The sequence below is a fragment of the Biomphalaria glabrata genome, chromosome 4 (assembly GCF_947242115.1).
Source record: "Biomphalaria glabrata chromosome 4, xgBioGlab47.1, whole genome shotgun sequence".
In the NCBI taxonomy this organism is placed as follows: Eukaryota; Metazoa; Mollusca; class Gastropoda; family Planorbidae; genus Biomphalaria; species Biomphalaria glabrata.
Window position 1 is genome coordinate 36610780 of NC_074714.1, and position 27268 is coordinate 36638047.

General features: G+C 34.7%; 1 protein-coding gene across 3 annotated transcripts in view; it reads left to right on the forward strand.

The window, feature by feature from the left end:
• Positions 1 to 27268, forward strand: part of LOC106054046 (globin-like) — a 38658-nt gene that overhangs the window by 9266 nt on the left and 2124 nt on the right. For 2 of the 3 annotated variants that reach the window (XM_056027005.1, XM_056027004.1), the window contains exons 2-3: positions 20721 to 20946; positions 21771 to 21996. In XM_056027005.1, coding sequence (XP_055882980.1) covers positions 20768 to 20946; positions 21771 to 21996 — 405 coding nt within the window. In that variant the 5' untranslated portion in view covers positions 20721 to 20767. Of the gene's footprint in view, positions 1 to 18192; positions 18217 to 20720; positions 20947 to 21770; positions 21997 to 27268 lie in introns of those variants that run through there. The other variant, XM_056027006.1, reaches the window with a different exon arrangement.

Here is a 27268-nt window from a genome sequence, read left to right on the forward strand (position 1 = left end):
AAAATAAGATCTCAAACATAAGACAATACAAACTACATTGTCGATTATTTATGTTGAGAATTTTGTAGCATGACTGTAATATTATAAGAAGGCCAAGAGAAAAAGAGACCTAGTATGATTAAAGAGGCCTGGTATTACTACAGATAAAAGAGACCTGGTATAATTACAGATAAAAGAGACCTGGTATGATTACAGATAAAAGAGGCCTGACATGATTACAGATAAAAGAGGCCTAGTATGATTACAGATAAAAGAGCCCCACATGATTACAGATAAAAGAGGCCTGACATGATTACAGATAAAAGAGGCCTGACATGATTACAGATAAAAGAGGCCTTGTATGATTACAGATAAAAGAGGCCTGACATGATTTCAGATAAAAGAGACCTGACATGATTACAGATAAAAGAGACCTGACATGATTACAGATAAAAGAGACCTGACATGATTACAGATAAAAGAGGCCTGACATGATTACAGATAAAAGAGGCCTGACATGATTACAGATAAAAGAGGCCTTGTATGATTACAGATAAAAGAGACCTGACATGATTTCAGATAAAAGAGACCTGACATGATTACAGATAAAAGAGGCCTGACATGATTACAGATAAAAGAGGCCTTGTATGATTACAGATAAAAGAGGCCTGACATGATTACAGATAAAAGAGGCCTAATATGATTACAGATAAAAGAGACCTGGTATGATTACAGATAAAAGAGACCTGGTATGATTACAGATAAAAAAGATCTGGTATGATTACAGATAAAAGAGGCCTGACATGATTACAGATAAAAGAGGCCTAGTATGATTACAGATAAACGAGGCCTGACATGATTACAGATAAAAGAGGCCTGACATGATTACAGATAAAAGAGGCCTGACATGATTACAGATAAAAGAGGCCTTGTATGATTACAGATAAAAGAGGCCTGACATGATTTCAGATAAAAGAGACCTGACATGATTACAGATAAAAGAGACCTGACATGATTACAGATAAAAGAGACCTGACATGATTACAGATAAAAGAGGCCTGACATGATTACAGATAAAAGAGGCCTGACATGATTACAGATAAAAGAGGCCTTGTATGATTACAGATAAAAGAGACCTGACATGATTACAGATAAAAGAGGCCTGACATGATTACAGATAAAAGAGGCCTTGTATGATTACAGATAAAAGAGGCCTGACATGATTACAGATAAAAGAGGCCTAATATGATTACAGATAAAAGAGGCCTGACATGATTACAGATAAAAGAGGCCTAATATGATTACAGATAAAAGAGGCCTTGTATGATTACAGATAAAAGAGACCTGACATGATTACAGATAAAAGAGACCTGACATGATTACAGATAAAAGAGACCTGACATGATTACAGATAAAAGAGGCCTGACATGATTACAGATAAAAGAGGCCTGACATGATTACAGATAAAAGAGGCCTGACATGATTACAGATAAAAGAGGCCTTGTATGATTACAGATAAAAGAGGCCTGACATGATTTCAGATAAAAGAGACCTGACATGATTACAGATAAAAGAGACCTGACATGATTACAGATAAAAGAGACCTGACATGATTACAGATAAAAGAGGCCTGACATGATTACAGATAAAAGAGGCCTGACATGATTACAGATAAAAGAGGCCTTGTATGATTACAGATAAAAGAGACCTGACATGATTACAGATAAAAGAGGCCTGACATGATTACAGATAAAAGAGGCCTGACATGATTACAGATAAAAGAGGCCTTGTATGATTACAGATAAAAGAGACCTGACATGATTTCAGATAAAAGAGACCTGACATGATTACAGATAAAAGAGGCCTGACATGATTACAGATAAAAGAGGCCTTGTATGATTACAGATAAAAGAGGCCTGACATGATTACAGATAAAAGAGGCCTAATATGATTACAGATAAAAGAGACCTGGTATGATTACAGATAAAAGAGACCTGGTATGATTACAGATAAAAGAGACCTGGTATGATTACAGATAAAAGAGGCCTGACATGATTACAGATAAAAGAGGCCTAGTATGATTACAGATAAACGAGGCCTGACATGATTACAGATAAAAGAGGCCTGACATGATTACAGATAAAAAAGGCCTGACATGATTACAGATAAAAGAGGCCTTGTATGATTACAGATAAAAGAGGCCTGACATGATTTCAGATAAAAGAGACCTGACATGATTACAGATAAAAGAGGCCTTGTATGATTACAGATAAAAGAGACCTAATATGATTACAGATAAAAGAGACCTGACATGATTACAGATAAAAGAGACCTGACATGATTACATATAGAGGAAGCCCGAAGACATGCTACACGTGATATTTGAACTGAGCGCTCGAGAACTATGAAATTTTTACTTTATGGTTATTAATAATAATTCGTTTGTACAATTTTTAAATAACAGCCGTACTACTCGTGTAATAAGACCAGGCCTCTTTTGTCTTGGCCACCCTGTATTTTTGTATTTCTGTGACATGATTGACATTTTAAGAAAATAAAAGGCGTTAAAAGAGTTATGTTTATTACTTTTCTATAATCAGGCTCTTTGTTTTTCATTGAGTGCTTTAAATGTATTGTTGCTTTTAATTCGTAGTGGTCGCTTAGGGTGGAGGTTTTATCGTCATGAGTGTGAAGCTTTTCTTAAAATAATCTACAGGCTTAAGTAAGCGGGGACCAGATATGATTACGTAGCAATAGAAGTCATTCGAATCCGTGCGTTCTCAGATAATAATATAGTATAGCTAATGTGTTTTATCATTTTTATTATCACTTAATAGAATTGAAGATGATTTTTTTTTTCATTTTGAAAATGAACAAAACATTTGCTCTTGCTGGTTGACTTCGATGTTAACAAGTATCTCGGAGACAATATTCTTGTATTTCAACATCATCATGTAATCTACTACAGATATCTCTCATCTCTATATAGCCTCTTGATATCTCACCAAAGTTGTCATCTCTATATGGCCTCTTCATATCTCACCAAAGTTGTCATCTCTATATAGCCTCTTGATATCTCACCAAAGTTGTCATCTCTATATGGCCTCTTCATATCTCACCAAAGTTGTCATCTCTATATAGCCTCTTGATATCTCACCAAAGTTGTCATCTCTATATAGCCTCTTGATATCTCACCAAAGTTGTCATCTCTATATGGCCTCTTCATATCTCACCAAAGTTGTCATCTCTATATATCCTCTTGATATCTCACCAAAGTTGTCATCTCTATATGGCCTCTTGATATCTCACCAAAGTTGTCATCTCTATATAGCCTCTTGATATCTCACCAAAGTTGTCATCTCTATATAGCCTCTTGATATCTCACCAAAGTTGTCATCTCTATATAGCCTCTTGATATCTCACCAAAGTTGTCATCTCTATATAGCCTCTTGATATCTCACCAAAGTTGTCATCTCTATATAGCCTCTTGATATCTCACCAAAGTTGTCATCTCTATATAGCCTCTTCATCGCCTTTTTTTTATTCCAGCGTTCCTTTGAAATTCATAGTCTTCTGATGTTGTAATTGCATTATAATTAAATAAGAGTCAATAAAGGACGTCTGCCTTTGATCTTTGACTTGAACTCGTTTTGATATTGCGTAAACTTTACTCTTTTTATATTCATTTCCGATTTGTTAATCTCTTTAATAGCTTGGAACGTTTCCCTTCAATCCCCAATAACTCCCCCCCCCCAATCCAGTCTTTCACAAATAATTGTTCAGAACTGGTGAAGTATCGACATAACAGTCTTCTGCCTTGTCTACCGGTTCCCTTATGAAGCTTATCCAAATATATACCCAGTATACACTGTATACCAGACTAGATGCATCGCCCTAGTTTATTCAACCCCCATATTTTTTTCTGAATGTCATTGTGCAATTTTGAAATGTCAAAAGCTAAAGAAAACTAGAAAAAGAAACGCTTCAAATGTTTATCTATTTTAGCGCTAGTTCTGAACTAAAGACATTCCTTTCAGATTATTTAATGATGGTTTTATTGTACATTTTGTGGAAACATTCACACTAATAATTACCCACTTTCTTGTTTATAGCGAAGAGCTAGCCAGCTAGTAGAGTTAACTGAATCAGCAAGGGTGACGACAAAAATGGTGACATTTCCTCCTTTTGTATGGGGGGCGGGGGGGGCAGACATTGTCTTAACATGTAAGAATATCTGGCGTTGACTCTGTTGTTGACTTGTGTTTTTCTTATTGTATCTATCAATTAAATTCAATCTATCTTCTATATCTCTATATATAATTCTTTTCATAGCTCAACAGTTTGGACAAGAAGAAGTAAAGGAAAGATCACTCTTTTATTTCTGTAAGTCGGACTAGAGTTACCACATGTAACATTAGCGGCGAAAGAAAAAGGGGGGGGGGGAGAACAAGTAATCTATTCTGTATTCACCCGTCACTAAATAGCAAGGCCGGACTTAACCATTGTGACCAAGAAGTAATGGAAAGATCACTCTTTTATTTCTGCAAGTCAGACTATAGTTATCCACTTAACTTAAGCGGCGAGAAAAAGAGCAGGGCCGGACTAAACCATTGTGCAACTGATTTCGCGGTGCCAAGTTTGGATACGGATGATAAGTGAAAATTAGGAGTTTGTATTAGAAAATAAATTCTTATTTGCATTTTATTCATTCTTTACTACGTACAGAATTACTTACTTTACGAGCCTTGCGTGTAGCGAAGTCATACATTATATCATAAAAATTATGTTTCCTACATAGATCACGCTCAATAGCAAGAATTACCAAATGTCTCAATCTCAAGTAATTCTTCATTAGTTTGAGTCGCGAGAAGCTTCTTTCACCAGATTTCATAATTACGGGTATTGCATAATGCCGTTTTTTGTTGTTTTTTTAATCGCGCGTTGGATTGGCGTTTTCCATATTTAATGACACGCCAAAATGACAATTTTGGTATATATATTTCAGGAGATTTTATGAGTTTTCAAAAGATTTTAATAATTTCCAGATATTTCCAGGACTTTTTCGTATATTTCGCAATTTCAGGAGATTTTCAGGAGCTCCTGGTAAATCAGGAGGCTACGGAAAATCTGTTATAAGTTATAAAATGGTTTAATTTAATAATTTACACCTAGAATTATCGTGGGTTTTATGAAAGTGCGGGGCCCACTACGGTCGCGTAGGTTGCAGTGGCCTATGGTCGGCCCTGCAAAATAGCGGCGTATAGTACGCCAAGGGTCGACTAGTCCTTTATATTTTTAAAATTCAAAAGTAGTTTGAAGTTGACAGCAGAACATGTGTTTGTTTATTTAAAAAAACAACTGGTACAATGAACTTTCAAAGTTGTTTTTTTATGTAAATGTTTTCTCCAAGGTTTCAGAAGATTTGCAAACAGAATGTTTATTTACGCATTGGTTTCAAGAACATCCAGGCTTTGAGACAGAGTTTGTTAATTAGAAACAAACATTATTACGTTACATGCGTTTTCTATTCTAAATGATTTTTATTTTAAAGCTATATAAGGTGAGGCAAGCTGTTATGGTAGGCCTTCGGTAAACATGGTTCAAGTTTAATATTAAATACTTTTATGCTATAAATCTATTATTGAAATTACAATACACCACACAATAATATAGGTTGCTCACTATTTTTGTGATTTCTTTTTAAAGAATTAAAGCGTTTCATTTCCTCAGGAGGATATATGTTCTCTTCCGTAACACTGGAATGTGGGTCATCAGAGAGTTTCTTACAATACCAAGCCATGGATTATAATATGTAACTGCTATCCCCTTACATCATACAAATAGAGAAAATAGACTCTCCAGTGAATCAAAGGAAGGCATGGCGATTATAAGATTATAATCTATATGCCGTGCATGGAGTTCCACGCCTCTGTTAGCGCGAATGATTTCAATACATTGATTCCCCTGAGAAAAACGATACTTTATATAGCATGATAGTTGTATAAAATATGATTGACTGATAAGTTTCATGTAAGCATTAGCCTAGTTTTAATGTTGACTGTGTCTTTCTTTTTTGGTCCTCCAATGGGAGGCTTTGTCCTTCTTTCTGTCCTTCTTGGTGGTTCAGATGTCTATTTTTAATATCGCAATTTATTCTGTCACTTGAACAGATCTGTTCTTGTGTGTCGATCATTTCCACAACTTTCATCTTTACAAAACGGCAAATCATATCATCTTAGAATGCCTCAATTAAATTCAGATAATACTGCCTCTTAAAACGCAGCTTAGAGCTCAGACTGCAAGAGAGCTTAGAGCTCAGACTGCAAGAAAGCTTAGAGCTCAGACAGCAAGAGAGCTTAGAGCTCAGACTGCAAGAGAGCTTAGAGCTCAGACTGCAAGAAAGCTTAGAGCTCAGACAGCAAGAGAGCTTAGAGCTAAGACTGTAAGAGAGCTTAGAGGTCAGACTGCAAGAGAGCTTAGAGCTAAGATTGCAAGAAGTCTTAGGGTTAAGACTGCAAGAGTGTTTATAGCTAAGACTGGAAGAGAGCTTAGAGCTCAGACTGCAAGACAGCTTAGAGATCGGACTGCAAGAGAGCTTAGAGATGAGACTGAGAGAGAATGTCAGATAACAGAGGAGCGAAAATTGTGTACAGGCAAAAACCAAACGGCAGGCGACCCGAAGGCAGACCCCGAATGCAATGGATTGATGATGTGGAGGCAGATCTGCAACAGCTAGGTGTCAGGCCGTGGAGACGTAAAGTCCAGGAGAGATCTGAATGGAGGGATGTGTTGAAGCAGGCCAGAGCCCTCCATGGGTTGCAGCGCCACTGGGATGGGATGGATGAATGGATAATCAGAATGATTGGCCAAAGAGAATGTACGAAAAGTTTGGCTAAAACGACTCGGATCTTCATAACGGCGTGAACAAAGCAGTAGCTACCAAAACGGCAGCATTAAAGCGTCCTATTCTAACATATTACAGTACTTTGTAAAAATGTATTCCCGACATGTGGAATGAAGTCTATTTAAAATCTTCCTACATATCAGACAAGTTTAAATATCAACCTTTTTGGTGTATCCGGTCTAGAACAGAAAGTGTTGATAAGCTTTGTTCTTGAATGGACCTCATTCACCAATCGTAAACAAACAACATTTAGTCACGTGATCTTATTGATAAAACAACGAAAAAAACTGTCACGTGACAACCATCATGAACTAAACATGAGATCGTAAATTATATAGAAGAGATAGAGCACCACGTGGCTTAATGTTGTTTGCTTACGTTTGGTGAATGATGTCCATTAAGTCAATGAGAATATGTCTGCATTGTTTAGCTCGGCAGAATCAGAGGACATAAGATCTTCCCATTATATCACAAACTAATTTCATTACAGAGAATGTAGTAGAATTTCACTCTAGGACTTCAAACTTATTTTTTTTTTTAAATGTGCCACTCAAAATCGGTAAAAAAACGGAGATTGTTTACCAAGATGAACTGCCACGCCTTGTTCAAATTACTACAGTTCATTTTTTTTTCTTTCTTAGTTGGTACATGGAACTAGTTCCATGGTTGGTAACAGTCAAACGTCCTTGACATTACCTAGTTCATCGCGAACAATCTACATTTTCAAAAAGCTAACTCTTGTCAGTTGTTGTGTATTTTAATCCAAACGAAACAAATACGAATATAAAGGGACCAATTATCTTAGGAATTGTTTCCTTCCCGAGAGACTTACGTTGAGACTATTCAGAGATTGAATTAGGATTCATTCAAGTTGAACGAACGTGTGACAATATTCACGCTGGCGTGGGAAATGTTTGATTGTAGGGGTGAAGCAACGCTTTTTTTACGAGACGCAGGTTGACGATCTTTGCGATTAGCTGTGAAGTCTAAGCCAACAATTCTAAACTTTGAAAGACACTATAGCATTCAGGAAAAGTGTCTAATGATTTTAGTACGTAATAGTTTCGTTTGAGTGTTTGTTATTATATATGTTGTATGAGAACAACTTAAAGTCTGTAGCACATGCATTTTTCAATTCCCAATTTAATTTACTGAAAAAGGGAGACAATAAGCTACACACTGGGAACCGCTGATAACGCATACAAGCGGCACATATGTTTTTCCCTCACCTTGTAATTGTTGATCACGCTTTTCAGTGTCTTCATTCATTGGTCCCATAGTTTGGATGATGCATGTCAAGGAGGTTTTGTTCCTTCGTTTGTACTTGTCAGAATCATGTTTTGGTATTTCATGGTTCAGTTGAGTTGGAAGTCGGGCGCCTTGGGCAAAAATTGACATGTTTCAGCGGCGAATCAATGATAGGGGAAGTGGTAGCCTACCAATAAATAGCTACTGGATAAAACATCGGAATATGAGACTTTAAAGTGTCCTTACTTTCATTACAAGGGCGCTGTATCTGAGTGGTTGAGCGCTTTCCTCCCGAACCTGGTGTCCTGGGTTCGAATCTCGGTCAAGATTGGGATTTTGAATTTCGGGATTTTTAGGGCGCCCCTGAGTTCACCCAACTCTAATGGGTTTAGTTGGGGAATGTAAACGCGGTTGGTCGTTGTTCTGGCCACATGAAACCATGCTTGTTAACCGTTGGCCAAAGAAACATATGACCCTATAGATCGCAAGGTTTGAAAAAGGAACTTTACTTTTACTGTCATGTTCTTTCTGAAAATGGTTTTTAAATCTTAAAACAAATTTAATGTGCAATGTCCGTTCATTGTGTTTGCTTTTGTTTTTTCAATGGTTATTCAATGTGGTTGTCTTCTTTACACTTGTAATTCAATGTGGTTGTCTTCTTTACACTGGTTATTCAATGTGGTTGTCTTCTTTACACTTGTAATTCAATGTGGTTGTCTTCTTTACACTGGTTATTCAATGTGGTTGTCTTCTTTACACTTGTAATTCAATGTGGTTGTCTTCTTTACACTGGTTACTCAATGTGGTTGTCTTCTTTACACTGGTTATTCAATGTAGTTGTCTTCTTTCACTGGCGGATCCAGAACTTTGGAGTGGATGGGGCGATTTTTTTCCAAACCCTAACCCCTAACGCCCAGTAAACCCTAACCCTATGCATAAACGTGCGTACAGTATATGTATATATATATATATATATATATATATATATATATATATATATATATATATATATATATATATATATATGAGAATAAAATAAGAGTGTTTCTCAATCTTCGGCGAAAGAAAACAGAAAAAAAAACAGTCATGTTGAGGCCTTTCTCTTGCAAGCTTGGGGGTCTGGGAGAGCGCTGTAAGCTTCCTTAGTGGGGTTCGGGGCGAAGCCCCAACACCCAAAAGCGTTTTCTTGCATTTTTCACTGCAGAAACGCATTCTCCTGACATCTACAGCTCATTATTTATCATTGGGGTCCGACGCCAAAAGCGTTTTCTTGCATTTTCCATGGCTGAAACTCATTCTCTTGACATCTACAGCTCATTACTTATTATTGGGGTTCGCGGCGAAGCCTCGACGCTAAAAGCGTTTTCTGGCATTCTTCACTGCAGTAACGCATTCTCCTGACCTACAGCTCATTATTCATTCTATTATAAAGGACCTTTTGAAAATATTCTAATATGAATTTATAGTCTCTTAATAGATTGCAAATACAACCGATTTGTTCATTGAAAAGATAAGATACCCCACATCTTTAGATTAAGGCTTTGAGGATCGCCGCCGAAAAAAAAATATTCGATAAATAATATTCAATAAAATCAAGTATAAATTGTGAGTTATAGTCCTAAATTTATTTAACTAGAAAAATATGAGATAAAGGTTTGAAAAAGTCGATTAGGAAAAGATTATCTGGCTTTTGAACTCATCTCAACCGTGACTGTTATTTTGAAAAATTTCGTTTGAATTATAACTTTTCCAAAGTAAAGTCTTTCTTAAATTAGTTATGATAAATTCATGTGAAATTACACAAACTCTATCTGGAAAGGGGAAGGGCGGTAAAATGAAAACGATTAATCCTCGCTCCTTTTTATAATTTCTGCTAATGATTACATTTTGCATTGTAGAATAGGAGTTGGGCGACTCGATATAAGAATTTACTTTATAGCATACTAGACATATGTTACCCGCGACCCGCGGGTCTTTATTTGCGCATTACTGTCGATATAGTCACTGAGAGTGTTTTGTAAACAATTAAACGAAATAATAATGTAATAAGTAAAGCGAATGTGTCAATGTAAAAATAGTGTGAATGAAGCTATCAAATCAGAATAGCTAATAGGCTTAAATCCATTTGTTCAAATTAAAACATTTGCTTGTAGGCCTACATATATTTGATTAAAATTTGAGACGAATAGACTTAATTTTGTATGTCCATGTGTTAAAGTATAAAGTAGATCTTTAGGTAGACATAGATCTAAATCTACACTAATCTAGAGGCTTTTATAGAGTTCATTCTGTGTTGCGCATGCGTGACCTTTTTTCATGAATGAATATATAATAGGCCTATCTCAACACGGCTACGCAGCTTTATTTAGCGAACAGCGAACGAATGTATTAAAAAATGCTTTAGGAAAACAAATTTGAATGCTAATTTGATTAAAATATGAAATGAATGGACAATAATTAGTATGTTTATGTGTTAAAGCATAAAACTATCTTTGCGAAAAGAAGTTTTATCATCTTAGAGTTCAATAAGAGTTTTAGTCCAAGGCCTAGGCCTAGGAATAGACTCAGTAGAGAGATGTGTTAATCACTGTTATTTAATGTGTAACCTTTTGGTAATGTCTAATGAAAGGATGTTCGCCAGACATTACCCGCGGCCTGCGGGTCTAAGTTTGTGTTTACTAATCTAGTGGATTGGATTTAGATGTATGTTAAACCTAACTAATGATCCTTTCAAGTTTTTTCTCTTTCGCTACGAAAATAAAATTAGGTTTGCGAAAGTGGGTTTACCCGAAGTCGATACATTCTTATCTATTAAAAACGAAAATAGCGATAGCTTTGTTAAATGAATGGGATTATAAAGTGAACAATTAAACGAAATAATTTTTAGTACGCGATTCATGAATGAATATAGATCTAGGCCCTAGGCCTATCTCAACTCGGCTTCGCAGATTTTGTAAGCGAATGTAGCTTTTGAAAACCAAATTTGAATGTTTATTTGATCAAAATATGAAATGAATGGACTTTAATTAATATGTTTATGTGTTAAAGTATAAAACTATCTGTGCGAAGAGAAGTTTTATCATCTTAGAGTTGAATTAGAGTTTTAGATCTAGGGATGGGATCATAAAGTAAACAATTAAACGAATTAATTTTTAGTACGCGATTCATTACGGTATTGTCTAATGCAAAAAAGTTCGCCAGGAAACCTGTAGTCACAGATATCAGTAACTAATTTATGTAAAAAATGCTTTTGAAACACAAAATTGAAGGTTAATTTTATTATATAATGAAATCAATGGACCTTCCTTTGTATTTTTATGTGTCAAAGTAAAAAACTATCTGCGCAAAGTGTATTTTTTAAAATTAGATCTAGGTCTAAATCCTTTCGATCTTTTCTCATGTCAACATTGTAGACATGGCCTAGATCCATAAAATACTATAGCTGTAATAGAGTCGGACAACTTTATTTTTTTTGAGGGTCTTAAGTTTGTTTTAGGGCTACAATACATACACTACGGTCTAGGTTGGTACCCAAGGAACATTCCTGCCTAGTTTTATCAAGATTGGTCAAGCGGTTTTGATGTCTATAAGTAACATACATCCATACATACACCACACATTCTACTTTATAATATAGACTAGACATATGTTACCCGCAACCCGCGGGTCTTTATTTGCGCATTACTGTCGATATAGTCAATGAGAGTGTTTTGTAAACAATTAAACGAAATAATAATGTAATAAATAAAGCGAATGTGTCAATGTAAAAATAGTGTGAATGAAGCTATCAAATCAGAATAGCTAATAGGCTTAAATCCATTTTTTTTCAAATTAAAACATTTGCTTGTAGGCCTACATATATTTGATTAAAATTTGAGATGAATAGGCTAAATTTTGTATGTTCATGTGTATAAAGTATAAAGTAGATCTTAAGGTAGACATAGATCTAAATCTACACTAATCTAGAGTTTAAAATTGGCTTCTATAGAGTTCATTCTGTGCTGGGCATGCGTGAACTTTTTTTCATGAATGAATTTAGGCCTATCTCAACACGGCTACGCAGCTTTAGCGAACAGTGAATGAATCATTAACGAATGTATTAAAAATGCTTTAGAAAAACAAATTTGAATGTTAATTTGATTAAGATATGAAATGAATGGACAATAATTAGTATGTTTATGTGTTAAAGCAAAAAACTATCTGTGCAAAGAGAAGTTTTATCATCTTAGAGTTGAATTAGAGTTTTAGATCTAGGGATGGGATTATAAAGTAAACAATTAAACGAATTAATTTTTAGTTCGCGATTCATTACGGTATTGTCTAATGAAAGAATGTTCGCCAGGAAATCTGTAGTCACAGATATCAGGAACTAATTTATTTAAAAAATGCTTTTGAATAATCTAGTGGATTGGATTTAGATGTATGTTAAACGGTGCTAATGATCCTTTTACGTTATTTCTGTTTCGCTACGAAAATAAAATTAGTTTTGCGAAAATAGGCTTACCCGAAGTCGAAACATTCTTATCTATTAAAAACGAAAAGAGCGATAGCTTTGTTAAATGAATGGGATTATAAAGTGAACAATTAAATGAAATAATTTTTAGTACGCGATTTATGAATGAATATAGATCTAGGCCTATCTCAACTCGGCTTCGCAGCTTTCGTAAACGAATTTAGCTTTAGAAAACCGAATTTGAATGTTTATTTGATCAAAATATGAAATGAATGGACTTTAATTAATATGTTTATGTGTTAAAGTATAAAACTCGAATATTCACATTTGACTTGAGTAACACCTTTAGTAAAATCACTAAATTTAGAAAGCCTTCAGGACAGAAGGCTCAAAAGTAAAGTAGCAATCATACATAAAACACTGAACCATAATCTTCAAATACAAAAACAAAATTTAATAAAATACTCTGAAAGACACAAAGATAAAGGTACATTCCTCGTCCCATATGCTAGGACAAATTTGTACAAATACTCCTTCTTCCCTAGTGCTATTAGAGCATGGAATGGGTTGCCTGAGCTAGCCAGGAAAACCAGTGACTTGGCAGAATTTAAGTCATTGGTTAATATGCATGACTAAATGCATGACGCGTAGGACGTAATCATCTTCTTTTTTGAAGTAACGTCTGTATTATATAAGATAAGATAAGATAAAACTATCTGTGCGAAGAGAAGTTTTATCATCTTAGAGTTGAATTAGAGTTTTAGATCTAGGGATGGGATTATAAAGTAAACAATTAAACGAATTAATTATTAGTACGCGATTCATTACGGTATTATCTAATGATAGAATGTTCGCCAGGAAATCTGTAGTCACAGATATCAAGAACTAATTTATGTAAAAAATGCTTTTGAAACACAAAATTGAAGGTTAATTTTATTATATAATGAAATCAATGTATCTTCTTTTGTATTTTCATGTGTCAAAGTAAAAAACTATCTGCGCAGAGTATATTTCTTAAAATTAGATCTAGGTCTAAATCCTTTCTATCTTTTTCTCATGTCAACATTGTAGACATGGCCTAGATCCATAAAATACTATAGCTGTAATAGAGTCGGACAACTTTTTTTTTTTTTTGAGGGTCTTAAGTTTGTTTTAGGGCTACAATACTTACACTACGGTCTAAGTTAGTACCCAAGGAACATTCCTGCCTAGTTTTATCAAGATTGGTCAAGCGGTTTTGATGTCTATAAATAACATACATCCAAACATACATACATACATACATACACCTCACATTCTACTTTATAATATAGATATAAATTATATTAGTGACAGATTTTTTAAATTTTGTAATTTCTTACTGTAATACAAAAAGAAAAAGTATTGGTTTGTCTGATGGAGGGAAGGTGATTGCATGTATCGCACTTCCACCTATTTATATTATATAAATATTCGACTAATTTTGTTCACATACTATGATTTCTCCATAAAAGTAGGACCGGGAAGGGCAGTAGAGGTATTCGCTCTCTCCTTCCCAATCGCCAACAGGTGAACGGCGTAATATAAAGACCGGTTAATGTACCAATAACAAGTTTTAATCATATAGATATTTAATTGATTCTGTTAGCAAGCTGTGATTTCTACAAATAAATAGGACCGCCCCCCTCACTTGAAAGTTTATGATGGTAGGGGGGGGGGGGGCGGATTGATGCCATCGCCCCCTCCCGACCCTACCACATCGGCCAAAATACTAGAAGGGGGAGCGAAATAATCTAAAAATAGGTTGAAATATAAATAATTAGTGTATATTATTAACATAAGTAATAAATTCGTATACAAATTCTATACTAAAATTCGTCCGCCCTTCGGGGGGGGGGGGTCGGCCGAGTGGGGGGGGGGCGATCGCCCCTACCGCCCCCCCCTGGATCCGCCAGTGTTCTTTACACTGGTTATTCAATGTGGTTGTCTTCTTTACACTGGTTATTCAATGTGGTTGTCTTCCGTATACTGGCTATTCCATGTGGTTGTCTTCTTTACACTGGTAATTCAATGTGGTTATCTTCTTTACACTGGCGATTCAATGTGGTTGTCTTCTTTACACTTGCAATTCAATGTGGTTGTCTTCTTTACACTGGTAATTCAATGTGGTTGTCTTCTTTACACTGGCAATTCAATGTGGTTGTCTTCCGTATACTGGCATTTCAATGTGGTTGTCTTCTTAAGACTGGTAATTCAATGTGGTTGTCTTCTTTACACTGGCATTTCAATGTTGTTGTCTTCTTTACACTGACGATTCAATGTGGTTGTCATCCGTATACTGGCAATTCAATGTGGTTGTCTTCTTTACACTGGTAATTCAATGTGGCTGTCTTCTTTACACTGGCTATTCAATGTGGTTGTCTTCCGTATACTGGCTATTCAATGTGGTTGTCTTCTTTACACTGGTAATTCATTGTGTTTGTCTTCTGTACACTGATAATTGATGTGGTTGTCAGACAGGCAGACAGATATATACATATATATTATATGATATTAATATATATCGAAAGGGAGATATCTTTAGCTACCGACCAATCCCTGGAAATAAAAAACAAGTCGATGATCTAACAATAAATAAAGCAAACAAAGACGTGACAAGGTCATCTACAATCCCTAAACAAAGGGAGTCAAATCGTCTAGGTCTGTAGAGTCAACCAGTCATTCATATATTACCTGTATATCAGTTTGAATAGAAGAGAAGGCTACGGTAGGGTAGCATGTCTTCTGGCTTGAGCCTTGACCACATTGGCATAAGCGTAGGTATGGTAAAAGAAAAATTATCTTACTGAAAAGAAAACGCTAAAGAAAGAAAGAATTAAATGTTCAAATCTCTTTTTAATTTTGTCAAAAAAAACATAAAAAAAAAGAAGCGAAAAATCTCTGAATTCATTTTCATGTATCAAAAAAAAATGGTCTAGTAGGTCTACATTTCTGAAAACGTATTAGGATTAAACCAATCATATTTTCACTACAATCATTTAAAAAGTTGTAATACTTTGTAGGGATAATATCACGTGAGGATTATTGTTTGAAAAAGTGTTTCTCATTATTTCATGTTTCAAAATAGAACTTAATCGTTACGTTTGTCAGGAAGAGAAAGTCAATAGAAAGTGGCTGGCTTTGTTCAGAATCTATTTCCATTCTTTCTTTAGCACGAGTTTCAGAGCGCAGTCTTTGTCAACCATTGTCTCGCTCTGTCTTTCATTTCTCTTTGCCTTAGTCTCTCTCTCTCTCTCTCGCTCTCTCTCTCTCTCTCTCTCTCTCTCTCTCTCTTTCTCTGTCTGTTCTACTGTGTTTTTTAAAAGAATACTTTGGAATATTTTCTGATATATTATTTTGCTTTCTTTTTTTTTCCCCCTTCTTCTCTTGAGTCTTTTTATTTCTCTGGTTACTGTATGAGTGATGGGCCTTGTGTTTGTTCGACATGTGTGTTTTTGTCCTTTAGTGTGTGTGTGTGTGTGTGAGAGAGAGAGAGAGAGAGAGAGAGAGAGAGCGAGAATGCAATAGTGAAACTGTGTGCAATAAGTGGAGCGCTCCTCAGTCCTCATATAGGGTAGAAGAAAAGCGGAGACAACTCTGAATTTCCTGGTTTAGTTGTTCCCCAGATCGATGACGAGAGACCGTCACAAATTAAAACCAGAATTTCAAATCCGTCCCTCGTGTGTCAACAATCAGTGGACGGGAAGATACTGAAGTCGAGGGCGTTTCCACGGTAGACAATGGAATCCTTTCCTTGTCAATTTAGAACCAATTACCATTTTACTTACACCGGTAACATAGTTTTACTTACAAGAAGATTTATTTCTCTTAATCAATAGTGTACTAAGTAATTCATTACCAATAATTGACTAATTGGTTAACTTTTTAATTGCTTCACTTTCAAGTTTCAAGAATGGGTGTTGGAGAAATAACGTGTACAATTATACAAAGGGACAAAACCGCATATTACTTTCTTAGACTTATTTAGACTTGGATCCTCCCGCGCCATTCAGCGCATTGAGCGGCAAGCTGTCTCCAAACAGATCAGTCACTGGCAATGTCTGAAGCCTCTTCCCACCCGATGTCCACTGCTCTGAGGTCCTCCATGAAAGTATGGCGCCAAGTTATACATGGACGTCCCTGTTTGCGCTTTCCTCGTTTTGGTAATTGCAACTCTTGGTATGCGTAATTCATTGAGTCGGATGACATGCCCCTCAAACTTTATGCGACGCTCTGTTACAACCTCGCTAAGTGATCGACTCCCAATTCGGATTAGGATTTCTATGTCTTAGTCATGTTTTATTCACATTTAGTTTTTTCTCAATTTTGTTCATTCATACGTTGCTGTTGGGATGATGATTGTGTTAAGTATGTGTATTTGTGTCTTAAATCCAACGGCTTGGCTTGTCCAAATATACCTTAGCCTTTGAAAAAGCTCCTTGCCTTTCCCGCTACTTCATGGTAGGCACTCCCATCGTTTGCTATGACGCTGCCTAGGTATTTGAACTCTTCAAGCTCTGACTCGCAAGTCAAGTCTGACGGGACACCCTTTTCCCTTATATCCCACTCGCACAAATTTAGTCTTATCCAAGTTTTGCGGAGGCCAATTTTGGGTCCCTCTCTATCTAGGCTTTCAGACATTTATTTAGCCATATCTGTTAATAGTGAAGGATTAATTCCCCTTGTTATTATCAAAGAAAGTAATTAATTATCAGTAATCAACTTACTAATTGATTATTTTTTTTAAATTAATTTAAATTTTGTTTGTTAATTTTGTAATTTTCAATAAATAATTGTGGAAAGTTTCAACTTGATTCGAGAATTTGTGGGGGGAGAAAAAACGTGTTCAAAATGTTTACAAGACAGAATCAATTGAATGTAAGCTTTGTAAGAAGGAATTTCCAATATACATTATGTTGGTCTATTTCTCCACTAAATACAGATATTGCTTATATATTACATTGTTCACTTTACATTTTATTGTTTTTTAAGACTAACTAGCATTACTTACTATTAAAATGTAAGCATAACTTCTAGATCATTCTCTCATAATAGGCCTACTTTTTCTGGTAATGGAAATAGAAAGGACTCAACGTTCTGTACCAACTGCTCGGGCAATAAAAAATAGATTATGGGATTCATTATAACGCTGATATTTAAACGCATCCAGCACACTTTTCGTTTAATTGGTGTGTGTATGTGCGCGGGTGCGTGTCTGTTCTCGATACGCTGTCATGGTCGTGAAGTTTCACGCAGCTAATAGCTCTATAAATAGTAACTTCAGAGCTAAAACATCCCCGCCGCCATTAGCAAGAAACATATAAATGGGGCAGTCAATTTGGTTGTGGTGGACATTGCAACACTGGCCTAAGAGTGGCCACCTTGAACTCGATTGTTCTGAATTTGTGACGCTTACATATGACGCTATTGGCTGGACCTTCGTCACGAAAGACCAACCTTGACCTTGTAAATTTATGAATAGGATTACAAATAGTGTCGAGGTCCGTTGACACCTGGACGTATTCATTTAAGGGCACACTCTGTGGATTTTAGACTTTTCAATTCTATTTGTGGATCTATTTTACAGTCGTTATTTTCAAGAGGAGATACGCAGGTATTTAAAAATGATTCCCCTTTATTAATTTATATTTTGGACAGTGATTTCTTTCTGATTTTAACTGTCAGCCTAGATGAATGACTTTGAATATTGAATCATTCGTAGGCCTACATTTTGTAGCACTAAATCTAGTAACCTGACTTAGTTTAATAGTTCATTGTAAGATCACTCATATATATACACACATCGTGACCTTACTTTTTATTATGTAACTTTCTTAACAACAAATTTTTTTTTAAATACTTTTTTTTTAAACAATAGGCCTACCTCCTTTATACAATTAATAAGCTATTCTTTTACCTTATCTTATCTTATATAATAACTAATGAATGTTAGATTTATATTTAAAAAAAAATAAAATTTCTTTTTATACTTTGAAAAATTATAACGGTCGAACTAGAGTTTATCCAATGTGGCCAATGAGCTAGTAATTCTTTTCCAACAATATACAGCAACCGTCAAATTTCTAGAAAAAATAGAGCCATTTCGAGATCCGTGTCTTGGTTTTTGAGCCCACTCAGTTTCCACAAAATAGAAAGAGTTGAATAGAGGTATTGTAAAAAATGATCTTCGTTGGGGTACATTGTCTACTGATATTCTTCAAATTCAATTAACAAAACAGAATAAAAACATAACTCTTTAAAAAAAAAAGACAATGATAATGAAATCTTCGAAATCTTTTCCTAAACCTCATGTCGCTTTTGACTTTTTTTTGTTTCGGTTGAATGTTCGTTGTCTATAGACATTGTTACTGAACATCCTACATTAGGATTAGCAGGCTGCATTAGTGTTAGGACACTCTGTTACAAAGTGTGAATCTGTGTGATTGATGTATCTCGACTTTAACAAATGTCTATTCTGTTTGTTAGTTTGGATGTTCCTCTCCATGGTAACGATTGAAACAAACTAACGTGTTTCATTTGTATTCCAATGTATCATATCTCCTTGACATTGTGGTGTAGCTTTATAAAGCTTGGCGTCTCGTTCACTTCAAATCATCGACCATTTTAAAAACTATTTTGAGCTAATGCTTTTTTTTTCCCTCCGTAACACAGTCACGTCAACGAGTTGTTTTTAGACACCCAAATTTAAAATCTTTGCCGTGAAATGTCACAACAATTAACAAGTCAATCGTTGATTTCACCCCAAGGGTAGAGATGATAAACATAGTAACTTGCACTGGGAAGAATACAGGAGTGCTTCTACTTCTAGGTGTCACTTCGCATCCTTTGTTTACCCATCCCCGCAAACAACAGCGCATGATACAGAGTTATAGACTTTAAAGCGAATTTTAGCATTACACCGAAGCTGTGGCGTCACTAGGGTCGGTATCACCCGGTGCGGTTTGTTTTCTTCTTTTTGTTAAATCCTAACATATTGAGCTCATTGCATACATTCATTGATTGTTATGCAAATGTAAAAAATGTTTTTACATTATTTGTAAATGTCATGTTCAGTAACCTATCTACATTTTAAAAAGTATTTTGTAATTGTCTGCGTAACTGCCAGTGAATCTAGATTATTAGTTCACACAATGAACAAACCCACGGATAGTTTTTATTTGGACCTATATTTGGGGAAAGTTGAGAGGAGGGGGACTCCATTAGCTAACGTCACTGGGGGACACACCTTAAAATGTCTTTAACCTTAGCAAGTATTAAAGTTACTCGTGTGACTCTCGTGTGAAATTCGACATCATGAGAAAGCGTTACCGGGCAATAATACCTAAAGGAGCCGTGTCTGCATCCTGCAGGTGTGTTCATTTAGTAATTTTAGTTGATGCGGGTATTTCAGAAAGATGGGTCGGTAAATAGTTAATCTTGATCCTTTTCACTTTCCTGGTCAACGAGTACTGTCTGACCGAGTAAGGAGCGAACACATATTTTTAAAATTCGTTTCTAGTCTTGATTGACAGAAGTCGCCCACTTCGCAACGACTTACGCAGTTATGATGGAGCGGGTGGCTATGATAGATTACCTACGGTTAAAGCATCCGAAAATAGAAAGGCTCTAGACCTCAACCCTGCAAGCACCGGCATAGATTTCTCACTTAACGAGATCTCTACTATCAATTGGTTCTTCGGATACTCATCATTTCAGAACCTCGTAAATTTAATAAAAATCTTCCTTCCTTCCTCTCTCTATCTCTTTCTCTATCTTTCCTTCTCTTTCTACCTCCCCTTCTATCTCTTTCCTTCTCTTTCTACCTCCCCTTCTATCTCTTTCCTTCTCTTTCTACCTCCCCTTCTATCTCTTTCCTTCTCTTTCTGTCTTTCTGGAACTTTCTCCTTTTTTTGCTATCCCGCGTATCATATTGCATTTCATAATGCTCTCCCATTGAGCCTTTTAACTTGAATCATCTTATTGTATTCGCTTATTTTTTAAAACTGTTTTCCCAAGTCTTTCTGTTTTGTGGAAGGATCAAGAGAGTCTGTGTGTGTATGAAAGCTAAGTCGTAATACCAAACGGTTTCATTCAAAACTTGACCACGTTATCCCACAGCAACAAATTCAACAAACTAAAGGCATCCTGACCAAGACAGTGAAAGAATGGGAGGTCTTGTTTCATATCTCATGAGCTGGGCGGCTCCAGCAGCACCACAGTACGACGCCACCCCAGACCCAACGACAGGCTTGACAAAGAGAGAAAAAGAGCTTATCATTCAGACCTGGGCGCCGATAGCCGATAGAAGCAAAGTGAAAGAGAACGGCTTGGAATTTTTCATTCAGTAAGAAAATTGCTTAATCATGCATTTTTATATTTTCTCTACATTAAAGAGTATTCTATAAACATCAATTCTGATCTCCATCTTCAGTAGCATGAAGATATAAACCATTCGTTTTTTAATATCTTCCTCGAAGCTTGTCTACTTATAGTTATTAACAGAATTAATTCAATTTTTTAAAATGTTTGTACTGTTATTTTGTGTTTCTTTGTAACAGTTTAGCCTTTCAGCAGAAATTGCAGCCCAATCCCTTAGCTAAAAATGTCACTAAAATTGAAAGGAAAGAATGGCGTTGATTTAAACTAAGTATTGCTCTCTTTACCACCCACCTCTATTTCCACGCTGCTTCTATCTACTTCTAAATCAATCTACTTATGACAAACGCCTCTGCCGATTTCCCATTGAAAAGAAACGATATGAGCCTACTTTTGAACCAACCCTCCTTCCTTAGCCTGTTTTTCTCTAACACTGAAGTCTACGTGCGCCGATGAATGTTTGTAGTTCTATCCACATTGGCTGTCGATCAATTTCTGAATATAGATCTGTCTAGATCGATGTCTGAATGTTGATTTCTAGAAATCAGTTTAGGGATATTGATCTATATTTATTTAATTTCAATTTCAAAATAAGAATAACGGTATGGAAATGAATAGAAAAGCATATTTTTGTTTAGTATTTCTTAATTCAAAGAATGATTGCCTTTTTTCTTTTGACATATTCTCAAAGGCCACATGACTCAATGTGTTACACCACTCCACCCCTTCATTCTCTCTCTTGTATTCAGAAAAAGAAATCGATAATTAAAATACTTTTCTTTCTCTTCCCAGACTTTTCTTGGCCTACCCTTACATGCAAAACTACTTCTCGCTCTTCAAGGGCAAGTCCATAGAGGAATTACGCACCAGCGCAAAGTTGAAAGCGCACGCCACCAGTGTGATGTACGCCCTGACTTCGTATGTGGAGAATGTGGAAGATTCCGAAAACTTGGTCGGCCTCGTGCAAAAGATTGCAGTGTCACACATTGGAAGGGGGATAACTGTGGAAGACTTTGAAGTAAATTCTACTTTTCACTTATCCCACTTCTTTTTATAGGCATTACACACCGGCTACGCCTGTTGATATATTCCTAGGCGATATGTTGTTTATTTTGTCTGGAACGTTTCAAAACTCCCCTCTAGCATACTTTTTAGCACGATAAATCTATTATCTTCTTCTTCTGCGTTCTCGTTCTATTCTCTGTTATGTTGAATTGAAACGACCCCCCCCCCGTCTTTCTTTCCTTCTCTGTCTCCCTGTCTTTCTCCCTATCGACCTCTATATCGATCTCTCGCCCTTTCTCTCTCTTTATCTCCTTTAGATTTGTAGTTTCATTAGACTGCTATTCCCCTATAATAGATTTGTTGTTAAAAAAAACGCATAATTTGGGTAGAATGCCTTAAACTTAAACTACTGGAGTACACAAACAAAGCGGCACTAACTGTGATAATTTACATTTCGTTATTGCCAAATATTTATCAGTGATGTATTATTATTATTCCATCAATACATATTGTATCTTTTCTTCTTATATTAACAATGGCACAAACAGAATCATCTTGCCGGGGATGTCTATAAATAACTTGACGACACACTGAAGAAACCTCCGAGTTCTTTTCTTCCTTCTGTATTGCACATCTTCAAACTATACATAGACGTAGACTTTCAATTCAATAACAACTTGACTTTATTGCACATCTTCAAACTATACATAGACGTAGACTTTCAATTCAATAACAACTTGACTTTATTGCACATCTTCAAACTATACATAGACGTAGACTTTCAATTCAATAACAACTTGACTTTATTGCACATCTTCAAACTATACATAGACGTAGACTTTCAATTCAATAACAACTTGACTTTATTGCACATCTTCAAACTATACATAGACGTAGACTTTCAATTCAATAACAACTTGACTTTATTGCACATCTTCAAACTATACATAGACGTAGACTTTCAATTCAATAACAAGTTGACTTTATTGCACATCTTCAAACTATACATAGACGTAGACTTTCAATTCAATAACAACTTGACTTTATTGCACATCTTCAAACTATACATAGACGTAGACTTTCAATTCAATAACAACTTGACTTTATTGCACATCTTCAAACTATACATAGACGTAGACTTTCAATTCAATAACAACTTGACTTTATTGCACATCTTCAAACTATACATAGACGTAGACTTTCAATTTAATAACAACTTGACTTTATTGCACATCTTCAAACTATACATAGACGTAGACTTTCAATTCAATAACAACTTGACTTTATTGCACATCTTCAAACTATACATAGACGTAGACTTTCAATTCAATAACAACTTGACTTTATTGCACATCTTCAAACTATACATAGAAGTAGACTTTCAATTCAATAACAACTTGACTTTATTGCACATCTTCAAACTATACATAGACGTAGACTTTCAATTCAATAACAACTTGACTTTATTGCACATCTTCAAACTATACATAGACGTAGACTTTCAATTCAATAACAACTTGACTTTATTGCACATCTTCAAACTATACATAGACGTAGACTTTCAATTCAATAACAACTTGACTTTATTGCACATCTTCAAACTATACATAGACGTAGACTTTCAATTTAATAACAACTTGACTTTATTGCACATCTTCAAACTATACATAGACGTAGACTTTCAATTTAATAACAACTTGACTTTATTGCACATCTTCAAACTATACATAGACGTAGACTTTCAATTTAATAACAACTTGACTTTATTGCACATCTTCAAACTATACATAGACGTAGACTTTCAATTTAATAACAACTTGACTTTATTGCACATCTTCAAACTATACATAGACGTAGACTTTCAATTCAATAAAAACTTGACTTTATTGCACATCTTCAAACTATACATAGACGTAGACTTTCAATTCAATAACAACTTGACTTTATTGCACATCTTCAAACTATACATAGACGTAGACTTTCAATTCAAAAACAACTTGACTTTATTGCACATCTTCAAACTATACATAGACGTAGACTTTCAATTCAATAACAACTTGACTTTATTGCACATCTTCAAACTATACATAGACGTAGACTTTCAATTCAATAACAACTTGACTTTATTGCACATCTTCAAACTATACATAGACGTAGACTTTCAATTCAATAACAACTTGACTTTATTGCACATCTTCAAACTATACATAGACGTAGACTTTCAATTCAATAACAACTTGACTTTATTGCACATCTTCAAACTATACATAGACGTAGACTTTCAATTCAATAACAACTTGACTTTATTGCACATCTTCAAACTATACATAGACGTAGACTTTCAATTCAATAACAACTTGACTTTATTGCACATCTTCAAACTATACATAGACGTAGACTTTCAATTCAATAACAACTTGACTTTATTGCACATCTTCAAACTATACATAGACGTAGACTTTCAATTTAATAACAACTTGACTTTATTGCACATCTTCAAACTATACATAGACGTAGACTTTCAATTTAATAACAACTTGACTTTATTGCACATCTTCAAACTATACATAGACGTAGACTTTCAATTCAATAACAACTTGACTTTATTGCACATCTTCAAACTATACATAGACGTAGACTTTCAATTTAATAACAACTTGACTTTATTGCACATCTTCAAACTATACATAGACGTAGACTTTCAATTTAATAACAACTTGACTTTATTGCACATCTTCAAACTATACATAGACGTAGACTTTCAATTTAATAACAACTTGACTTTATTGCACATCTTCAAACTATACATAGACGTAGACTTTCAATTCAATAACAACTTGACTTTATTGCACATCTTCAAACTATACATAGACGTAGACTTTCAATTTAATAACAACTTGACTTTATTGCACATCTTCAAACTATACATAGACGTAGACTTTCAATTCAATAACAACTTGACTTTATTGCACATCTTCAAACTATACATAGACGTAGACTTTCAATTCAATAACAACTTGACTTTATTGCACATCTTCAAACTATACATAGACGTAGACTTTCAATTCAATAACAACCTGACTTTATTGCACATCTTCAAACTATACATAGACGTAGACTTTCAATTCAATAACAACTTGACTTTATTGCACATCTTCAAACTATACATAGACGTAGACTTTCAATTTAATAACAACTTGACTTTATTGCACATCTTCAAACTATACATAGACGTAGACTTTCAATTTAATAACAACTTGACTTTATTGCACATCTTCAAACTATACATAGACGTAGACTTTCAATTTAATAACAACTTGATATTATTGCACATCTTCAAACTATACATAGACGTAGACTTTCAATTCAATAACAACTTGACTTTATTGCACATCTTCAAACTATACATAGACGTAGACTTTCAATTCAATAACAACTTGACTTTATTGCACATCTTCAAACTATACATAGACGTAGACTTTCAATTTAATAACAACTTGACTTTATTGCACATCTTCAAACTATACATAGACGTAGACTTTCAATTTAATAACAACTTGACTTTATTGCACATCTTCAAACTATACATAGACGTAGACTTTCAATTTAATAACAACTTGACTTTATTGCACATCTTCAAACTATACATAGACGTAGACTTTCAATTTAATAACAACTTGACTTTATTGCACATCTTCAAACTATACATAGACGTAGACTTTCAATTTAATAACAACTTGACTTTATTGCACATCTTCAAACTATACATAGACGTAGACTTTCAATTTAATAACAACTTGACTTTATTGCACATCTTCAAACTATACATAGACGTAGACTTTCAATTTAATAACAACTTGACTTTATTGCACATCTTCAAACTATACATAGACGTAGACTTTCAATTTAATAACAACTTGACTTTATTGCACATCTTCAAACTATACATAGACGTAGACTTTCAATTTAATAACAACTTGACTTTATTGCACATCTTCAAACTATAAATAGACGTAGACTTTCAATTCAATAACAACTTGACTTTATTGCACATCTTCAAACTATACATAGACGTAGACTTTCAATTCAATAACAACTTGACTTTATTGCACATCTTCAAACTATACATAGACGTAGACTTTCAATTCAATAACAACTTGACTTTATTGCACATCTTCAAACTATACATAGACGTAGACTTTCAATTCAATAACAACTTGACTTTATTGCACATCTTCAAACTATACATAGACGTAGACTTTCAATTTAATAACAACTTGACTTTATTGCACATCTTCAAACTATACATAGACGTAGACTTTCAATTCAAAAACAACTTGACTTTATTGCACATCTTCAAACTATACATAGACGTAGACTTTCAATTTAATAACAACTTGACTTTATTGCACATCTTCAAACTATACATAGACGTAGACTTTCAATTTAATAACAACTTGACTTTATTGCACATCTTCAAACTATACATAGACGAAGACTTTCAATTTAATAACAACTTGACTTTATTGCACATCTTCAAACTATACATAGACGTAGACTTTCAATTCAATAACAACTTGACTTTATTTCACATCTTCAAACTATACATAGACGTAGACTTTCAATTCAATAACAACTTGACTTTATTGCACATCTTCAAACTATACATAGACGTAGACTTTCAATTTAATAACAACTTGACTTTATTGCACATCTTCAAACTATACATAGACGTAGACTTTCAATTTAATAACAACTTGACTTTATTGCACATCTTCAAACTATACATAGACGTAGACTTTCAATTTAATAACAACTTGACTTTATTGCACATCTTCAAACTATACATAGACGTAGACTTTCAATTCAATAACAACTTGACTTTATTGCACATCTTCAAACTATACATAGACGTAGACTTTCAATTCAATAACAACTTGACTTTATTGCACATCTTCAAACTATACATAGACGTAGACTTTCAATTTAATAACAACTTGACTTTATTGCACATCTTCAAACTATACATAGACGTAGACTTTCAATTCAATAACAACTTGACTTTATTGCACATCTTCAAACTATACATAGACGTAGACTTTCAATTCAATAACAACTTGACTTTATTGCACATCTTCAAACTATACATAGACGTAGACTTTCAATTCAATAACAACTTGACTTTATTGCACATCTTCAAACTATACATAGACGTAGACTTTCAATTCAATAACAACCTGACTTTATTGCACATCTTCAAACTATACATAGACGTAGACTTTCAA